Below are 15,631 nucleotides of genomic sequence, written 5' to 3' on the forward strand. Positions count from 1 at the left end.
GGGTGGGAAGAGGCTCTGGCACACCTGCACAGGTGTGCTCCAGAGGAGGGGGACTGAGACGCCCTCCCGCTCCCCACGGGTAGGGAGAGTAGGCGGGGGGCTCTGTGCCCTTGGGTGGGGGCCGGCCTCCCAGGAAAGGTTTCCTCAGCTTTTAGCTCCTCGGTTATTTCCTTGTGTTTTTCGAGTCGTCTTGTCTTTACTGGCTTCTTTCCTGCTCGCTCGCTCGGCTCCCGGGAGAGGAACTCAGGGCTGCCGCTGTGGCTGCGCGTCGCCGTTTTTTCACGTCAGCCGGCTCGTTTTTGCTTTACGCATTCTGAGGCTGTGTTAGGAGGTGCATCCATATTTAGAGCTGTGTGCTTTCCCGGTGAATTGACCCTTTATCTTTACAAACTGTCCCTCTTTGCCTCGCAGTGTTTCTTGCCTTAAAGTCTCCTTCAGCCGACAGTAGCAGCCACGCCAGCTCCCCCCACGTGGCGTCTGCACGGTGCGCCTCCCCTCAGCCTTCCCGCACCTTCCACCTAAACGCGGCCCAGCCTCAGACAATATGCAAAAGAATGGGTGTGGCCAGGTGTGCTCTGCATTGACCTGAATTTGGCCCATGGTTCTGGAAGGACTACTTTTGCTCTGGCAACACTTAGGCAGGGGTGGGGCTGGCCGAGACTGGGCCGCTCAGTCTTATCCCACAGGCCCCACAAGCAAAGACCCTCCTCCCTGGCAGGTAGTGGACCCCCAGCAGACCGCTGGACGCCCTCCTCAGCCACTCGGCCTCTTGGCCGTTGTTACCAGCTGCAGACCCTGCCAGGGACCCTGTGCCGACAGCAGGCTCACCTCCCCGGCTTTCCTTCCTGAGATCTAAGAACCCACGTCCTGGATGCTTTCCTTGCTCATAGCAGACACAGTGTGTAAGCCAGTGGCTTGGTGAACTAGGGGGTGGTGAGTGCGGTGGAGAAATGGAGCAGTGGGGAGGCCAGTGTGGCTGCAGTAGGGGTGGGAGGGCCTGGGAGCATGTGAATGTCTCAAGGACCTGGCTCAACTGTGTGCAAAGGAGGCTCTAGAAATTTCCAAGTGAAGTGACGGGTCTGACTTCTATTTTAAAAGGAACTCTCTGGCTGCTATGTTGGGAGCCCACTGTTGGAGGGTAGAAACAGGGAGACCAATGTAGGGGAGCAGATGGTCATCCAAATAAGAGGTGGTGGTGGCCAGGTGGGGGGGTGGGGGTCTCTGGTGCACATCGAGGGCAACACTAGTGGGGTTACCTTGAGGGTGGGTGTGGGAGGGAGACGAGGTGAGGATGGTGTGAGCCAGGAGCACACGCGGCTGCTACAGGCAGACCCTGGTAAGTCTGTCTGCCGTGGCGCCTGCGGCAGCTCAGCATGGGGGGTCCTGGGGGCAGTGCCTTCACCCGGGGGATGATCCAGCCACCTTTGGCTCCTCCATCCTAGAGGGTCTGGAGTCCCACGGCAGCTGGAGGAGGGAACCCCTGGCACCCACATGGACACAAGCAGGGGGTGAGGATGGGGGCCAGTGCTCTCCCAGCAACCAGTCCCCAGGGTGGGGGGTGGAGCACAGCCATGCCTTGTGCGTGGTGACCATGGGCTCCCTGCCAGAGCAGCCCAAGTCAGCTCTGAGAAGTGGGCAGCTGTGGGTGGGACTCCAGGGGAAGATGGCTCTCAGCCTTGGGCACGTCAAGTCAGGTGCCTCCATCTGAAGTGGGCAGCCAGAACCAGCAGAGGAGTCTGGCGTATGGGAGAGAGGCCTGGGTGGGAGCTGCTGGCATGCAGGTGCTAACCTACGAGACGGGAGCCCACCAGGTGGGCAAGCGCGAGTGTGGGTGGAGCAGAGGCTGGGGCGGGCCAGGTGGCTTGGGGTGGGGCGGCGGGACTCCTGCAGGAAGAGCTGGGGAGAAGGGGAGGGGGCAGGGAGACGTCGTCGCCAGAGATGCGAGTCTTGGATGCATCCAGTCCTGAGTGCAGGGTGCAGGGCCCCTGCCAGGCGCCTGGGGCCTCACCCTGGGGCTGCAGCTGTCCCCGCACTCTGCTCACACGGCTGCTGTATGGACTCCCAGCGGCCTCGGACCCAGCCTGGTGAGGAGCCTGTGCAGAGCCCAGCTCAGGCTGGGGAAGAAGGTGGTCTAGGGTCCAGAGACACTGAGCTGGGAGGGCTGACCTGGTAGGGCCGGGGCTGGAGGTGGGACTGCCCTCCGAGGGTGCCCCTGTGAAGTAGGCACAAGAGGGGCAGGGGCTGGGCGCACCCCCTGTGCTCCCCTGCCCCCAGCCGTCCCCCAGAGACCCACGGCCCTGTCCCCAGCCCCACTGACCCCGCACCTCCCCCCACACACACGGGCCCAGGTTCACGCAACGCTGTTCTTTCCCATCTTCCTGGCACAAGCCACGCCTGCCCCCGTGGCCTTCCCCACGGGCACGCGCGTGGCCCACAGTGCCCCGGGGGACACCCGCCAGCCGGCACTGGGCCTGGCGCTGCTTTTCCTTTGAAATTTTCTCGTTTTGGATCAATTCAGAAAATTCTAGAGCGGGAGACAGATTTCTAGTAAATAACCCCCTGGCTTGTGGCCCCCAAGCCCCACAGGCCTGGCGGGGAGCCTCTGTTATGACGGGGGACCCCATGGGAGATGGGGGCCATGCATTCTGCCCTCCTGAGCCCTGGGTGGGGAGCAGGAGGAGCCGGAGCTTGGCTACCCGGGTGCCCCCACTGCTGTCGTGCTGGTGAGCTAACCCCCTCCCCCAGGGCTTTAAGACAGACTCTCGGGCGGGGTTCCCCGGAGCCTTCTGAGCAGGAGCTTCTGTGATCACCCCACTTTCACTGGGGACACTGAGGCATAGAAAAGCTGGGGGCTGCATTCCTAAGGGAACTCCTCAGCCCAGCTGCCCTCTGTTAAGCCTTGTGGCCACCCCAGAAGTCAAGGTTTGCTGGCATTTGGGAGCAGGAAGTGGAGGCTCGCAGCTGGCGGGGGTGTCTGGAGACCAGCACACTGGGGCTCTGAGCCCATCCCAGGGCCACCCTCCAGGCCCCGGCTCAGCATCAGGGGAGGGTGGGCAGGCAGCAGGACAATGCAGACTCCAGGGCAGCCGTGGGGAGCCTCAGGGGAGGCCTGCAGCCCCACAAACGCCGTTCCTCCCAGGAAAGCCCCCCCAACCCACACATTCCCCTGCGGCCACAGCCGTCTGCCCACCCTGCCTCCGTCCTTCTGCGTCCACCTCTGCCGCCCCTTAGGCCTTGACCCCTGCCTCAGATTTCCATCCCCATCTCGGAAGCCCCCACCTTATCTGCCCCCTTGACCCTCCCCAAAGCCAGCCTGGACCACCTCTCCTCTGCTCAGGCGCCGCAGCAGCCCCCCGGGCCCGGTGAAACTCCCTGCTCCACTCAGCATCCCCGAGACTCAGTCTCCCCATCTGTGGATTGGGGGTGTGGTGACCTCCACAGGCCGCTGTCAGCTTTGGGGCATGGGGTCCACGCCTGGCAGTGGGGAGCCCGCTCAGCCCTGCACCAAGACAGGCGCTGGACTCAGTACTGACGGCCTGAGTGCGAATGATTGCAGCGGGGGTGGAGGGTGGCCAGGGAGGTCCCGAGAGGTATCCCTGCCCCTCTCATCTCTGCTGCCCCACCTTCGAAGTCAATTCTTCCGTCCCCGTCCATGTCAGCCGCCTGCATCACGGCCTCGGCCTCCGCGTCCGTCAGTGGGGCGGTGGACCCGCTGCCGGAGACAGCGGTGGACAGGATGTGTCTGAGCCGGGGTGGGCGCGGGTCAGAGCTGAGGGGCACCTGGCCGGGGCCCAGTGGCTTTCGAGGTGCTTGCCCTTCACTTTACAGCTGGAGACACTGAGGCCCAGCTGGAGAGGCGTCTCTGGGCTGCGGCCCCGTGCTGTGGCCCAGGCCCCGGTTTCCTGCCTGGCCCCATCGCCCAGCAGGCCTGCTGGGGCCCAGTGGGGTACCAGGTCTTCTGGGGTGGGTGTGGTAGCCGTAGGCCAGGGGTGGGGCCCGGGGCTCAGGACCCCCCGTTCCTAGCCACTGGCCGTCACTTTATCTCATTCCACTCGACGAAGCCACTCTTGTCCTCATCCAGGGTCTGGAAGACCTTGCAGATGGCGCTCTCAGCTGCCCCAAGGCCTGGAACTTCTGCATGTTCTCAAACCGGATTTAGTTGAAGGAGCCTGGGGACAACTGGGCGTGTCACCAGGGCCACCCAACTTGGGGCCTGGCAGCCCTGGCCAGTGGGGCCAGGGCCCAGTGGGAACTCCCGCCCTGGGATGGGGGCTGCTGGGTCCTGTGCCCTCCCCCAGCCCGTGGGCTCCTGTGTCCAGCACGTCTAGTCCATGGCTGGGCGGGCCTGGGGAGCAGGTGCGGGTCGGGCCGGGACGTGCTGTACCGTAGTGCCTCAAGTTGGTGGGCAGCAGGTCTGCGTCCTTGTGCAACGGGGACGTGCCCACGGCCAAAACCATCTTCTTCATCTGGGAGGAGAAGTCCTCGCCCATCCTGGCCCTTCAGGGGACAGGGAGCCGGCTCAGCTGGTGTGCCGGGAGGAGTGCTCTGCTTGGACCCTGCACGTCACCAGCTCTTGCCCCTCGAATGGGGACCCTGGCACCAGACCAGCCCCCCGGCTGCAGAGGGCGGCTGGGGGGGTCAGCTGTCCCTCTACTCTGGAGCCCAGGCCTTGCAGAGGTCCTGTGCCCAGGCCCTGAGGCAGGTGTGTCTGAGCCCCGCCTCTTGCTGGCTGGCCACCTTGAGGTGTTCCCCACCTCACAGAAGACAACACTGAGGCTCTGAGCCGATAAGTGATGGACAAGGTCCTTCACTCTGCTCAGAAGAGGTGGAAATAGTGGCGCTGTCTGATCCCTCAACACTGCTGGGTAATTTCCTCTGTCCTTCAAGGCTCATCTCAAAGCCTCCTCCTCCAGGAAGCCTTCCGGGTTATCTGAAGCACCACCTCCTCCTGTGGGGACTCAGGGCCCAAGGCCTTGACCTCTCTCTCCTGGACCCCGGGCCACCAGGCCCTGGTCATCCTGGCTGGACACTAACCGCCAGTGGCGAAGCGTGGTGGGTGCAGGCCGATTTCGACCTGGCCCTGGACTGAGCAAGGCCCCAACACGCTTGGAGCGGGATGACCACCCCACCTTCCCAGGCGCTCTAGAGGGCAGCCTGCCATGCATCTGCCCACAGCCCCTGAGGAAGTGCCTCTGTCACTGTCCCCACCTCCTGGAGAGTCAGGCAGGAGCCACTGAGGCAGGTGGGATTCCAGCCAAGCAGGTGGGGTCTGGGCCCAGGCTGTCCTGTGCCCCGACGCCAGCGCCTTGTGACATGCTGAGCTCTCCGGCTGCTGTCTCCGGGGGGTTGGGTCCTGGGGCTCGTGGCACAGCAGCTATTTCAGAGGCCCCTCGGCCCTCTCCAGAGTTCATGGGGCAGTGGAGCCTTCTGGAACCTGCTACCGCCGCCAGGAAAGGCCGCCCAGTGGCCTGCGGGTTGCAAGCTGGCCAGGCAGTGGCCGGAGGGATCTACCTTCCTCCTAATAGAGAAGTCACGGGTCAAAGATTGCAGCTCAACCCTGCAGCAGGAGCAGGGCTGCGTCTTGCTTCCGGACCCCGGGCATGCCCCCAAGCTGCTCTGGGCCTCGGGCTCCTCATCTGTGAAGTGGGGAGACCCCTGCCTGCTCTGTCCCTTCGCAGGGCGGTACAAGGAGCCATGAGGGAAGGAGATGGTGGGAAAGGGTGCTGGACCCTGTGCTGGGCCTTGAGCTAGGGCCTCCACGTGTCCCCCGTGATGGCCAGCTCCCACAGCCAGCACGGGCGGTGGGGTGGGGGTGGTCAGCTGGGATCAGAGGCAGGTCCAGGCCATGAAGGCCCGCAGGACAGGCCCCACCACCTTGCATCTTGAGCTGAGACCCTGAGTCCCCTCTCCCACCCTGGAATCTCAGGGTCTACCCTGGAGAGAAGGGAGGCCCTGTCTGCCACTGGGGGCCCTGCCAGGGGCCAAGTCACCCGCTTTGTGGAGGAGGGACTGGGCCAAATTCCAGGCCAGGTCTGGCCAAGCCTGCGGTTGACACCCTGACAGCATGGCGCTGTGGGTGCCTGGGCTGGGCTGTTCGCCACCCCCTCCCACCGCACTGCTCTCTGGGGCACCCCCACAGCCCCCGCACGAAGGCAGGGGAGTGCGACCAGAGCTGGAGACAGCGGCGAGGCAGGGCCTGGGCCTCAGGCTGCAGCTGGCGTGTTTATAGTGCCTGACCCAGGGCCGGGGATGGCACCACACCTGGTGTGCCGAGCCCGGGGTGGGAGGGGGCTGAGGGGCACCACACAGAGCTGACCCTGAGGCCCCGTGCCCGGCCTCCTGAGGTGCTCCCAGTGCCTGAAAAGGCCCTGCGTCTTCGTGCCCCCTCCTAGAAGAGAGCCCCCGCCTTCCCCTTCAATCTCAGTGCCCTCCACAGCCAAAGCCGGCCAGAACTCTAAGGCCGAGCTGAGACCCCCACAGACCCCCACACATCCCCAGTACTGCTGTGTCCCAGACGCCCCTTCCAAGGCTGGCAGGGGCCTCCCCTGACCCCAGACCACCCTGGACCACCCATGTGGCCCTGCTGGGGGCTGCTGTCTGCATTTAGCCTCCCAGAGTAAATCACCAAATTCAGGCGCTGAGTGAGGAAAAGGCTTCGTCGGCTGCAAGGAGGTGCGAAGGGGTGATGGAGGCAGTAGTGGCCATCGGGATGGGGGCTGGGCATGGGGGCCCAGAGCTGGCTCAGCATGCCCGTCTGAGTCGCTGGGTCTGGGGGCCTTGGACCCTCTGTCGTGCCAGGCCCTTCCACCCTGTTCCCCGCCAGCACCAGGCTCCCTGCTGTCAGTGAGTGGGTCTCAGCCTCCCCTGCTGATGCCCGGCTCCCCGCCCTGCTCTCAGAGGCCCCTGCCACAGGCACACGCATGCACACGTGCTCATCCCTGCAGACCCAGCTGCGTCGGGCTGCCCCTCCCCTAGGCCTCCCTGGGGTACGCCCAGCACCCAGGGCCGCCCCTCGTCCTGTGGAAGACAAGGCCCCATCTCTCACCAAGCAGCTTGGGCAGCTCTGGCCCAGCTGGGCGCCCACACCCCCTCTCTCCTGCACAGCTCACCTCCGGCTGGCTTCCCACGAGGGTTCTGGGAGGCGGCTCAGCTGGGGGTGCTGAGAGGCTGTGGGGTCCCCCACTTCTATGCCTATGGCTTCCCAGTCTGTTTACAGCTTGGGGCTGCAGCTGTTCCCCTGCCTCCCCCACACTCCAGCCTGGCACCAGCTGCCCCCAGGGGCTCTCTGGCACTTGGCATGTCTGCACCAGGCTGGGCAGACTGACCATCAGTGGTGCCTGGCCGCCCCGAGCCCGGGGGTGGAGGAGGAGAGCGATGGTACCAGTGAGCGAGTGGACTTTCTGGCTTTCCCATGAGGTTCTACCCTGCCTACTGGCGTCAGGGGGGTGAGGGGGTGGCGGCCCAGGAGACAGCCCAGGAGTGCAGGCTGGCCTGCATGTGCGGGACGATTGGGTCTCCTCCAGTGAGCAGCCAGTCTTTTGTCCCTCGGTCACTGCGGGGGTCCGGGGAGCCACGCCGGGGCTGGCCGTCAAGGCGAAGGGAGGAGAGAGAGGTCTCTGTTGCGCAGGGTGGTCCCTGGGGGCCCAGGGAGCAGGGCTGTATGACCCCAGGGGGAGAAGAGGGGACCAGACCAGGACACATCACCAAGAGGCCCTCCCGGCCGTGGCCTACCTGGAGGGGGACGCCTCACTATCTGTTTGCTCTCTTGGCCTCAGTATCTCACAGCACGGTGCCCCGGGCGGTGCAGACATCTGCATGGCCTCTTCCCGACCCCCATCACCAGCTGTCCTCTGTGGGGTTTCTGCCCCGTCAACTTACATGGTGCTCACATGGCTCCGAGATCCACCTTCTTCTCCTGAGAGTTTATAGCCTGTCCGCCAAGACTCTGCAAGGCTATGATGCAAAGCATCTCCGGGTTCGGCCCGGAGTGGGTCCCAGCACTTGTCCTCAGAGGTGCGGTACGAGACTGGGTGGGAGAATGGGGACAAACGATGGATGACTCCACGGTCCCGCCACGTTCTCAGAAAGGTTACCCGAAAGCTTCCCAGCCAAGCCTGGGTGCCCTCACACCCCCCTGCACACCCACCCTACACTGCGGTCTGGTCCCCCGCAGGCAGCGCTGACATGGCTCAACGCGTCTGTCCGTCCGGTGGAACGTTACCCGGAAGGAGGCCCCGACACTTGCCACAGCACAGATGAGCCCCGGCAGCCCCACGCGGAGGGAAGAAGGCCAGTCACAAAGGGCCGCAGCGTCCACGATGCCGTTTGTGCAGATGAGGCGGCTCCACAGGGACAGGGAGTAGGTTGGGGGTTGCGGGGGGGCCAGGGGAGAGGGGAATGGGGCTACTGTTTAAGGAGTGTGGAGTTTTATTCTGGAGTCATGACAATATTCTGGAACCAGATAGAGGTGGTGGTTGCACAACACGGTGAATGCACCAAATGCCCCAGAATTGTCTGCATTTAAATGGTTTATCTTCTGTTATCTGAGTACCCCCAGCCCACCGCCTGGCCCCTGTGCGGAAGGGAGGCACTGCTGGCCTCTTCCAGGAGGGCGGGTCCATGCCCAACCCTGCTCGGGCTGTGAGAAGTGGGGTGGGGAGCGGGTGGACGGGCTCCTGGACCAGCACCTGCCGGAGCTGCCAGATGGCCAGTCTCCCCCGGCAGCCCCTTCTCTCCTGGAGCCCCGGCCCCAGCTTACGGACGATCTTTGGCCTGAGCTGGCCTGGAGGGGTCACAGGGACCAGCTCCACAGCTCCGGCGACACCGCCGTTCCCGGTGCCCAGGCACGGCAGGCACTGCCCCCTCTGGTCTCTCGGCACTGACTCCCTCCCTCGCCCCGCCTGCCTGGAACAACTTCAGGGGAGCAGGGCTGGCCTGCCCTTGGCCCCTCCTGCTGCAGCCTGGGAACCCCTGGGGAGACCCCTGCAGCACAGCCCTGCCCCGTGACGTGAGTCTAGACACGGAAAGGGAATTAGCTCTTCCTCTCCAGGGAGCTGTTTTTATATAAAGACAAAGCTCTTTTAAGCCCAGTCTCCTCCCGGATCATGGGGTCTCCCCCTGGCTGGCTCAGAACACCAGGCAGCATCTTCTTCCTGGGGAGGCCGGCACCCTTGGCGGATGCACCTGCCTTCCAAGGCCTCTTTGGCAAATGCCAGAGCCCCTCTCAGCCCGACTTGGCAGAGCACAGCTGCGGTGGGTGGGCTTGTTGGGGAGAGGTTCTTCTGAGGTTGGGGGACGGCCTTTCCCGTTGGCAGCGGCATACCTTCCCAGGTCCTCCTCCCCTGCCCGCAGGCGGGGCCACATCCCGGTGCAGCAGGAGGGCTGGGTGGGGGGAGCCCCTGGGGGTGAGATCCTGTCGGGCAGGGGTGGCGCTGGGGCCCTGCACTATGCTGCCCGGCATATGGGTTTGGGGACGGAATGTGGGGTGGCCTTTCATGCAGCAATGCTGATGGGGGTTATTACAGGAGGGACTCAAGAGGTGCTGGCTGGTCATCCCCCCGACCCTGTCCCTGTGTCCTTTACATACACAAGATACATCCGTGTCCTAATCCCGGTACCTGGATGGGAACTTGCTGGGAACCAGGGTGTTTGCCGACGTGACCAGGCACTCCCTGGGCTGCGGACTGGAGGGGCGTCAGGCCGACAGGTGAGCGCTCCTGGGCTTCCAGGCCTTAGGCTGCAGAGCGCCCAGCGCGGCTCCGCTCCGGCCTTGGTTCAAGGTTGGGGTAGGCAGCTCCTCGCAGATTCTCTAAGATATTGCGCTAAAACCTTCCTGCCCTTGATCACCGAGTTTCTGACAGCTTTACTGAGATATGATTCACGTGCTGTGAAGTTCACTGTTTCAGAGTGCACACATCTGTGTTTTCAAGTGTAGTCACGGGGCCGTGCAACCATCACCTCGATACAATCCCAGGACATTTTCATCACCCCCAGAAGAGGCCTCGTACCCTGTCCCCCCCGGCCTGGCTTCCTGTCTCCGCGGGTTTGCGCAGTCCAGGCCTTTCAGGTAAGCGGACTCCTGCGGTGTCAGTCTTCTTGCTTTCCTCCCTGAGCAGCGCGTCCGAGGTTCACCTCGCTACAGCGCCCGTCTGCACCGAGTTCTTTTCATTGCTCCTGATATGCCACTGTTTGATCTGTCAGCTTTTGTGTGTCCATTCATCTGCTGGTGGACATCATTACTGAGTTTCTGGTGACCCATAGAGCCTCCCTTACCTCACGAGCCCTGGTTGGCCCCCACCCTGGCCCCACCCTGCTTTGGATGTAGGACACCCCAGCCCCTGCCCACCCCCCTCAGGCCTGGCCCCTGCCCAGGCTGTGGAGGGCTCGGGGCCATCTTGCCTCCCCCTAGGCTGGGAGGACACATCTTCAGGGACCTCTTGCCACTGTGGGGTTGGCAGAGCCAACCCTATAGAAACCCTGGGGCAGGCTGGCCACCGGTCACCCTCAGATTGGCAGGGCCGCCCCTCCCACCCTCACTCCTGCATGCCCTGGCCCGAGCACTGGAGGAGCAAGGCGGGGAGAGCCACGGCTTACAGTGGGGGCTTTTCGTCCTTTCTCAGAGCTGGGGGGCGAGATGTTGGGGACTGGCCCTTCGGAGATCAGGCCCTTCTGTGTGCCAGTGTGCCATCCTGTGCACGTGTGTGTGTTCACAGACAAACCCGTGTCACAGAGGTCTTCACAGGGGGCCTTCTCCCCCTGGTCACTGAGGCTGGCCATGGCAGTGCAGTCTGAACAGAGACAACTTAGGGCCACTGGCCATTTCGCCTGCTTGTCCCCAGGGAGCCCCCCTACCCACCCTGCTGCGAGGAGTTCCGGGTGTCTGGGCACCTTCCTGGGGAACAGAGGAGGGCGCGCCACATGGGGGTGGGCAGTTTTGAGCTCCCCTCCTAGGTGGGAAGGGGAGACACCCCTCTACGGACCCAGCCCCCCACACTGGTGCGCTCCTGTGTTTCAGCTCTCAGCCAGCCTTTCCACGGGTGGCCGCTGCCCCTCCGCCCCGTGGGGTCGGAGCCCCTCCTACCGGCTGCACCCTCCGCTGGCCACGCCCCCTGTGGCTGGCTCCGCCCCCGCAGGGCGGCCCGTGGGACAACGCTGCTGGGAGTAGTGTCCACACAACCAGGGCCGGGGAGAAGGGTCTCGAGGTCCCATCCTCGTCCACAGGCCTGAGGCCACTGGGGCTGCCACAGCAGGGGACCCCGAAGGTCTGAGAGGAACGGGGGAGGCCCCTTCCTTTGCCCGTGGAGGGACTATCTACAAAGCGGCCACCCTCCCCCGAGGGGCCTGCCCTCGCCGTCCTTCCTCTGCCCCGGCCCACCCCTCGCCGTGGAGCCCTGCTCTCCGCAAGAACTTTAGGGCCCCTCCTTCTGCCCCACAACCCCCTGCCCTCCAGCGGGCTCGGCCAAGCTGCTTTGCTCATCTGGCCAGAGAATGAATGGACGGGTGAGAAAGTGAGTGACCCACGTTATGTAAAACTCAAATCTCAGCTACTCTCGAACTCTCTTTCCCGCCCCCGGGGGGTGGGGAGGGGCCGGTGCCCAGCCCCCCTGCGCCCTCCGCTCGCCTGCCCTCCTGCAGCCGCCGCATCCGTGCAAGATGGCGCGGCAGGGCGCGCGGCGGGCAGGAAGGGGACAGTCCCTCGGTGCCCGGCGCCGCCGCGCCAGCCCTAAACGCCGGGCGCTGTTATCTCCCAGGCGGGGGCGGCCGCTCCTCCACGGTTGTCGCAGCGTGGCACAGGCGCGGGCGGGCGGTTTGTGCAAAAATAGCCCCCCCGCCCCGCCGGCGCTGGCGCCGCCCAAAGGGCGCGGGGCCGGAGCTGCCTCCGAAACTGGCGTGTACGGGCGGCTTGCGGGGCCCCGACCCCCGCGCGCAGGGACCCGCGCCTCCCGGCCACCCCGCACGCGCTTTCGCATTGCTTCTGCGTGCCATCGTGCCCACCCCCGCGCGCGCCGCCGTGCCCCGCGCCTTCCCGCTCCCCGTCCCCCCGGCCTCCCTGCCGACCCCCGCGCCTCCAGGTGCCCCCTCCCGGAGTCTCTGTCCCCCTACCCAGTCTGTGTACCTTTCGCCTCCTAGAACCCCTCCCCCACCCTGCGTGACCCAGAGCCTCCGGGTCTCCCATCTTGCGTCTCTGTGCCCCCACCCGCACCTCAGTGTCCCCCTCCCCCTGTCTCCGTCTCTCTGCGTGCACCTTCCACCTCCCAGCGCCCCCCTGGTCTCCGTGCCCCCATCCTCCGTGCCACCCCCGCGTCTCCCCGTCTCCCATCCTTCGTCTCTGTGTCCCCCCCGTGCCTCCGTGCCCCACGACTCCGTGTCCCCCCAGCCTTCTGTTTCCCCCTCCGCGCGGCTCCGTGCCCCCCCCCCGGCCGGGTAGGGAGCCCCCCCTCCCCGTGCGCGCTCCCGCCGGTGTTTTCGGACTGCACCAGCCCGGGAGCCCCGCGGCGCCGCGGCCGGCTGGGGGAGGCGCCTCGCCTGTCGCCGCCGCCCGCACCCGCACCCCGCTGGCCCCGCGGCTGCGGCTGTGGGCGCTCGGCGGGACCCGGCGGCCAAGGCGCGCTCGCACCTGCGGCGGGGGCGGCCGTTCGGGTGATGGCGCGGCGCGGGCCGGGGCCGCGGGCGTCCTGAGCGCAGCGCCCGCCGGGGGATGCCCAGCCGCGGTGCTGGCCCTGGCCATGTCGTCGTCCTTCTTCAATCCCAGCTTCGCCTTCAGCTCGCACTTCGACCCCGGTGAGTCTGCTGGCCGCACCCCTTGCCAGCCCTCTGCCCGCTGCGGCTGCCCCTAACCTGCCAGACTGCGGACATGATGCTTCCTGAGCCGCCGGTTTTCTGTTTTGCATGGAAATTAACCCTTTCCCCACTCTGAGCGGAGCCGCAGAAGGAACAGCTTTCTGGACAGGACCCCCTAGAGGCCTGGATCTGTGGCGGTGGGCAGGCCTTGGGGCTGGGACCTGCACAGCTGAGGCCTCCAGCAGCGCGGGTGGGCAGTGGGGACACTGCCCTGTGTCCGTGGGAGCTTCCAGCTCAGGTAACTGGGGCAGGAGGGCCCGCATTGGCCCCAGTGTCCCGGGGAGGAGGTGGCCAGGACTGAGGGCCCTAGGAGGTGTGGGAGTGTGGCCCCCCAGGCCCAGGCTGCCATGGCCCCTTGCCGGCCTGCCGTCTTAGCGCGGGAGGCTCCTCCCAGGCTGGGAGCAGGCTCTGGGGAGCCCTGCCAGGCTACCCAGCCGACTGCATGGGGAGGTGGGAGTGGTGGTCAGCCCACAGGAAAGAACCCGCTGGACAGCGGCCGGCGCAGCAGAGATGGGCCTTCATGGATGCCCAGGCCCTCGGGACAGAGAGGGAGGCTGAGGTGGTGCTGTCAAGCTAGTGGTAGGGGACCTGCGGCCAGGCCCCTTGTTCCGCCAGGCTGGTGTCCCTGGCAGCCTGCTTACCAGGGCTGCCTGCCCTCCTGGCAGCAGCGGGCATCTGTGGTGCTCGGCTTTCTTCCCTGTGCCTTCACCAGTCCTGCCCGCCCCCCGCCCCCTTGGCTCAAGTGAGAGAGAAACCCCTGCCCTGGAGCCATGGCCCAGGGGCCCAGAGTCCCACCCACATGTCACTGGGGCTCTGGCACAGGCTGCTCCAGCCAAAACAAAGCCGGGTGAGCACGTGACGGGCCCTGCTGGGTCCCCCTCCCTGGAGCAGGGCCCAGTTCGTGCAGTGATGCACAGGGTCCCCAGGGCACGGCTCCATCTGAATGCATCTGATCCTGGCGGGGGAGCTGACAGCAGGTTCGTCTGCTGGGCTTAGGGTGTGGGTGTCACTCGCTCAGAAGTGACTTCCCAAGGCGACTCCCAGGGCTTGGACAACACGGTGTCACCCGTGGATGGCCCAGAATCTGGCAGTGACAGCCCTGGCTGGGCTCTGAGGGTAGGGCTGGAGGTGGGGGTGGAGGTGGCCCTGCGGAGCAGTCCCAGGCCCAGACAACCTTTAGGTATTCAGGTGGCTCCAGGCGGGTGTGCCAGGTGGGGTGGCTGCTGGCAGGGGAGGGTCCGACCTTGGAACCGTTGGCGGAGGTGGGTTGTATGAGCCAGGACTGACCCAGGGATGGGGCCCGCCCTCCCCCACGCCCTGCCTCTGTGCTCTCCGTGGGGCCTGGACTTACCTGTGTGCGTTCAGTTACCTTCCCCCGACACACACGGGCAGGAGACCCTTCCCCCATTTTCGAACAGAGGTTTGCTCCTCTTCAAATATTTGTCTAAACAGCTGTGATCAGTGTAATTATAATGTGTCAGTTTGAGGACTTAGAAGGGAAAAGGCTGGCAAGAGGCAAGGGGGTCTCCTCTTTGCAGGTGGAGTGAAGGGAAGAGCGGTGCCCCTTGGGGCGGGCCGCCCTAGATGGTGGTGATGGGTTGTGGGCTCGGTGCAGGCCTCCTGTTGGCCCCCACGTGGGCACTGGGGTGGAAGAGAGGTGGGGTCTCCTACCCTCCCGCTAAATGCCCAGTGTTCAGAGCCTGGCTCCCACTGCCTGGAGTCCCCCTGCCCAACGGTGCCTCCCTGAGCCTCAGTTTTCTCATCGGTAAAATGGGATAGTGACACCTACCCAGCCCCCCGGGCTCTGTTAGGGGTAAAGGGCCTGGTGAAAACTTGGCACTCAATGAACACAGACTGCTATTTTGGAGGGGGGTGGTGCATTCAGACAAGGCCACAGTGGCAGATGGCTTTCCTCCAAAGCAGAGAGAGATGGTTCTTTTTGAGGTTGGCTCCTGTCTAGGGGGCTACTTTGCTTGGGGTCCACCAAACTCAGAGGGCAGGGGACACTCGTGTTCGTGGCTCTCTTGGAGCTTGTTTCTGTGGTCACTCAACACTCAGGGGTGGACATAGTGACTCGGCCCCAGGAAGGGAGTCCTCACAATGTCACCAGGCCAGTTCTGCTGCCCACTGAGAGCTCTGCGTCCATCATGGGCTCTGTGGCATTTCCCATAGAGGTGGTGACAGTGGTGGCCGTTGCAGAGAGAGTGACGAGGGCTGAGTTTGAGGCTGAGGCCATGGGCACCCGCTTGAGGGGGCTGGGAGCCTCATTTTAACCCAGCGCCTGCCTGGGCCACCTCTCCAACATGGGCAGGGCAGGCGGCTTGAAGGGGCCAGGCCCGAGCGTGTGCTCCTGGGGCGATGGGCCGGCACAGGTGGGAGTCTGGAAGGGCTGCTTCCTCTGGGGTCCAGGATGTGTGTGACCCTGGGGGATTTCTGGGCAGTCACAGCCCTGTCACCTCGGTGCTGTGTAGCCTTGGGCCAGTCACTCAACCTCTCTGCCACTTAGCCTTGCATAGGTGAAACCTCACTCTGGGGAGACCAGGTAGGTGGTGCCTGGAAGCCAGGAATGGAGGGGTGATGAGGGTGCCCCATGGGAGTCAGGAGCAGCGGCTGGGGGAGGGCATGTGGCCTCGAAGGGGCAGCTGGAGCGCTCGGAGGCAGGGGACCGCCTTGTTTCTCACCCTGCCAGCCTCAGGCCGACCGTGTGCAGCCCAGGACCGCAGCAAGTGCCTGGCAGGTGCACCTCAATTCGAGCTCCGTGGTTTCTGGGCAGGAGCTCAGCGAATCTGGT

General features: G+C 65.0%; 2 protein-coding genes across 4 annotated transcripts in view; one reads left to right on the forward strand and one right to left on the reverse strand.

Annotated features, from left to right (window-relative positions):
* Positions 1 to 3,328: 3,328 nt before the first annotated feature.
* On the reverse strand, positions 3,329 to 8,521 carry PVALEF (parvalbumin like EF-hand containing). Its single transcript, XM_064495392.1, is given in 6 exon segments — positions 3,329 to 3,742; positions 4,038 to 4,110; positions 4,113 to 4,169; positions 4,385 to 4,497; positions 7,879 to 8,026; positions 8,147 to 8,521. Coding segments are annotated over 5 exon segments (465 nt in total). The 5' UTR covers positions 7,881 to 8,026; positions 8,147 to 8,521; the 3' UTR covers positions 3,329 to 3,522.
* A 4,108-nt stretch (positions 8,522 to 12,629) lies between these two features.
* AATK (apoptosis associated tyrosine kinase) overlaps positions 12,630 to 15,631 on the forward strand; it is a 37,427-nt gene continuing 34,425 nt past the window's right edge. Inside the window, exon 1 of one of the 3 annotated variants that reach the window (XM_031469297.2) lies at positions 12,630 to 12,780. In XM_031469297.2, coding sequence (XP_031325157.1) covers positions 12,726 to 12,780 — 55 coding nt within the window. In that variant the 5' untranslated portion in view covers positions 12,630 to 12,725. Of the gene's footprint in view, positions 12,781 to 12,839; positions 13,079 to 15,631 lie in introns of those variants that run through there. The other 2 variants (XM_031469298.2, XM_031469296.2) reach the window with 2 other exon arrangements.

This window comes from Camelus dromedarius, chromosome 16 (genome assembly GCF_036321535.1).
Source record: "Camelus dromedarius isolate mCamDro1 chromosome 16, mCamDro1.pat, whole genome shotgun sequence".
In the NCBI taxonomy this organism is placed as follows: Eukaryota; Metazoa; Chordata; class Mammalia; order Artiodactyla; family Camelidae; genus Camelus; species Camelus dromedarius.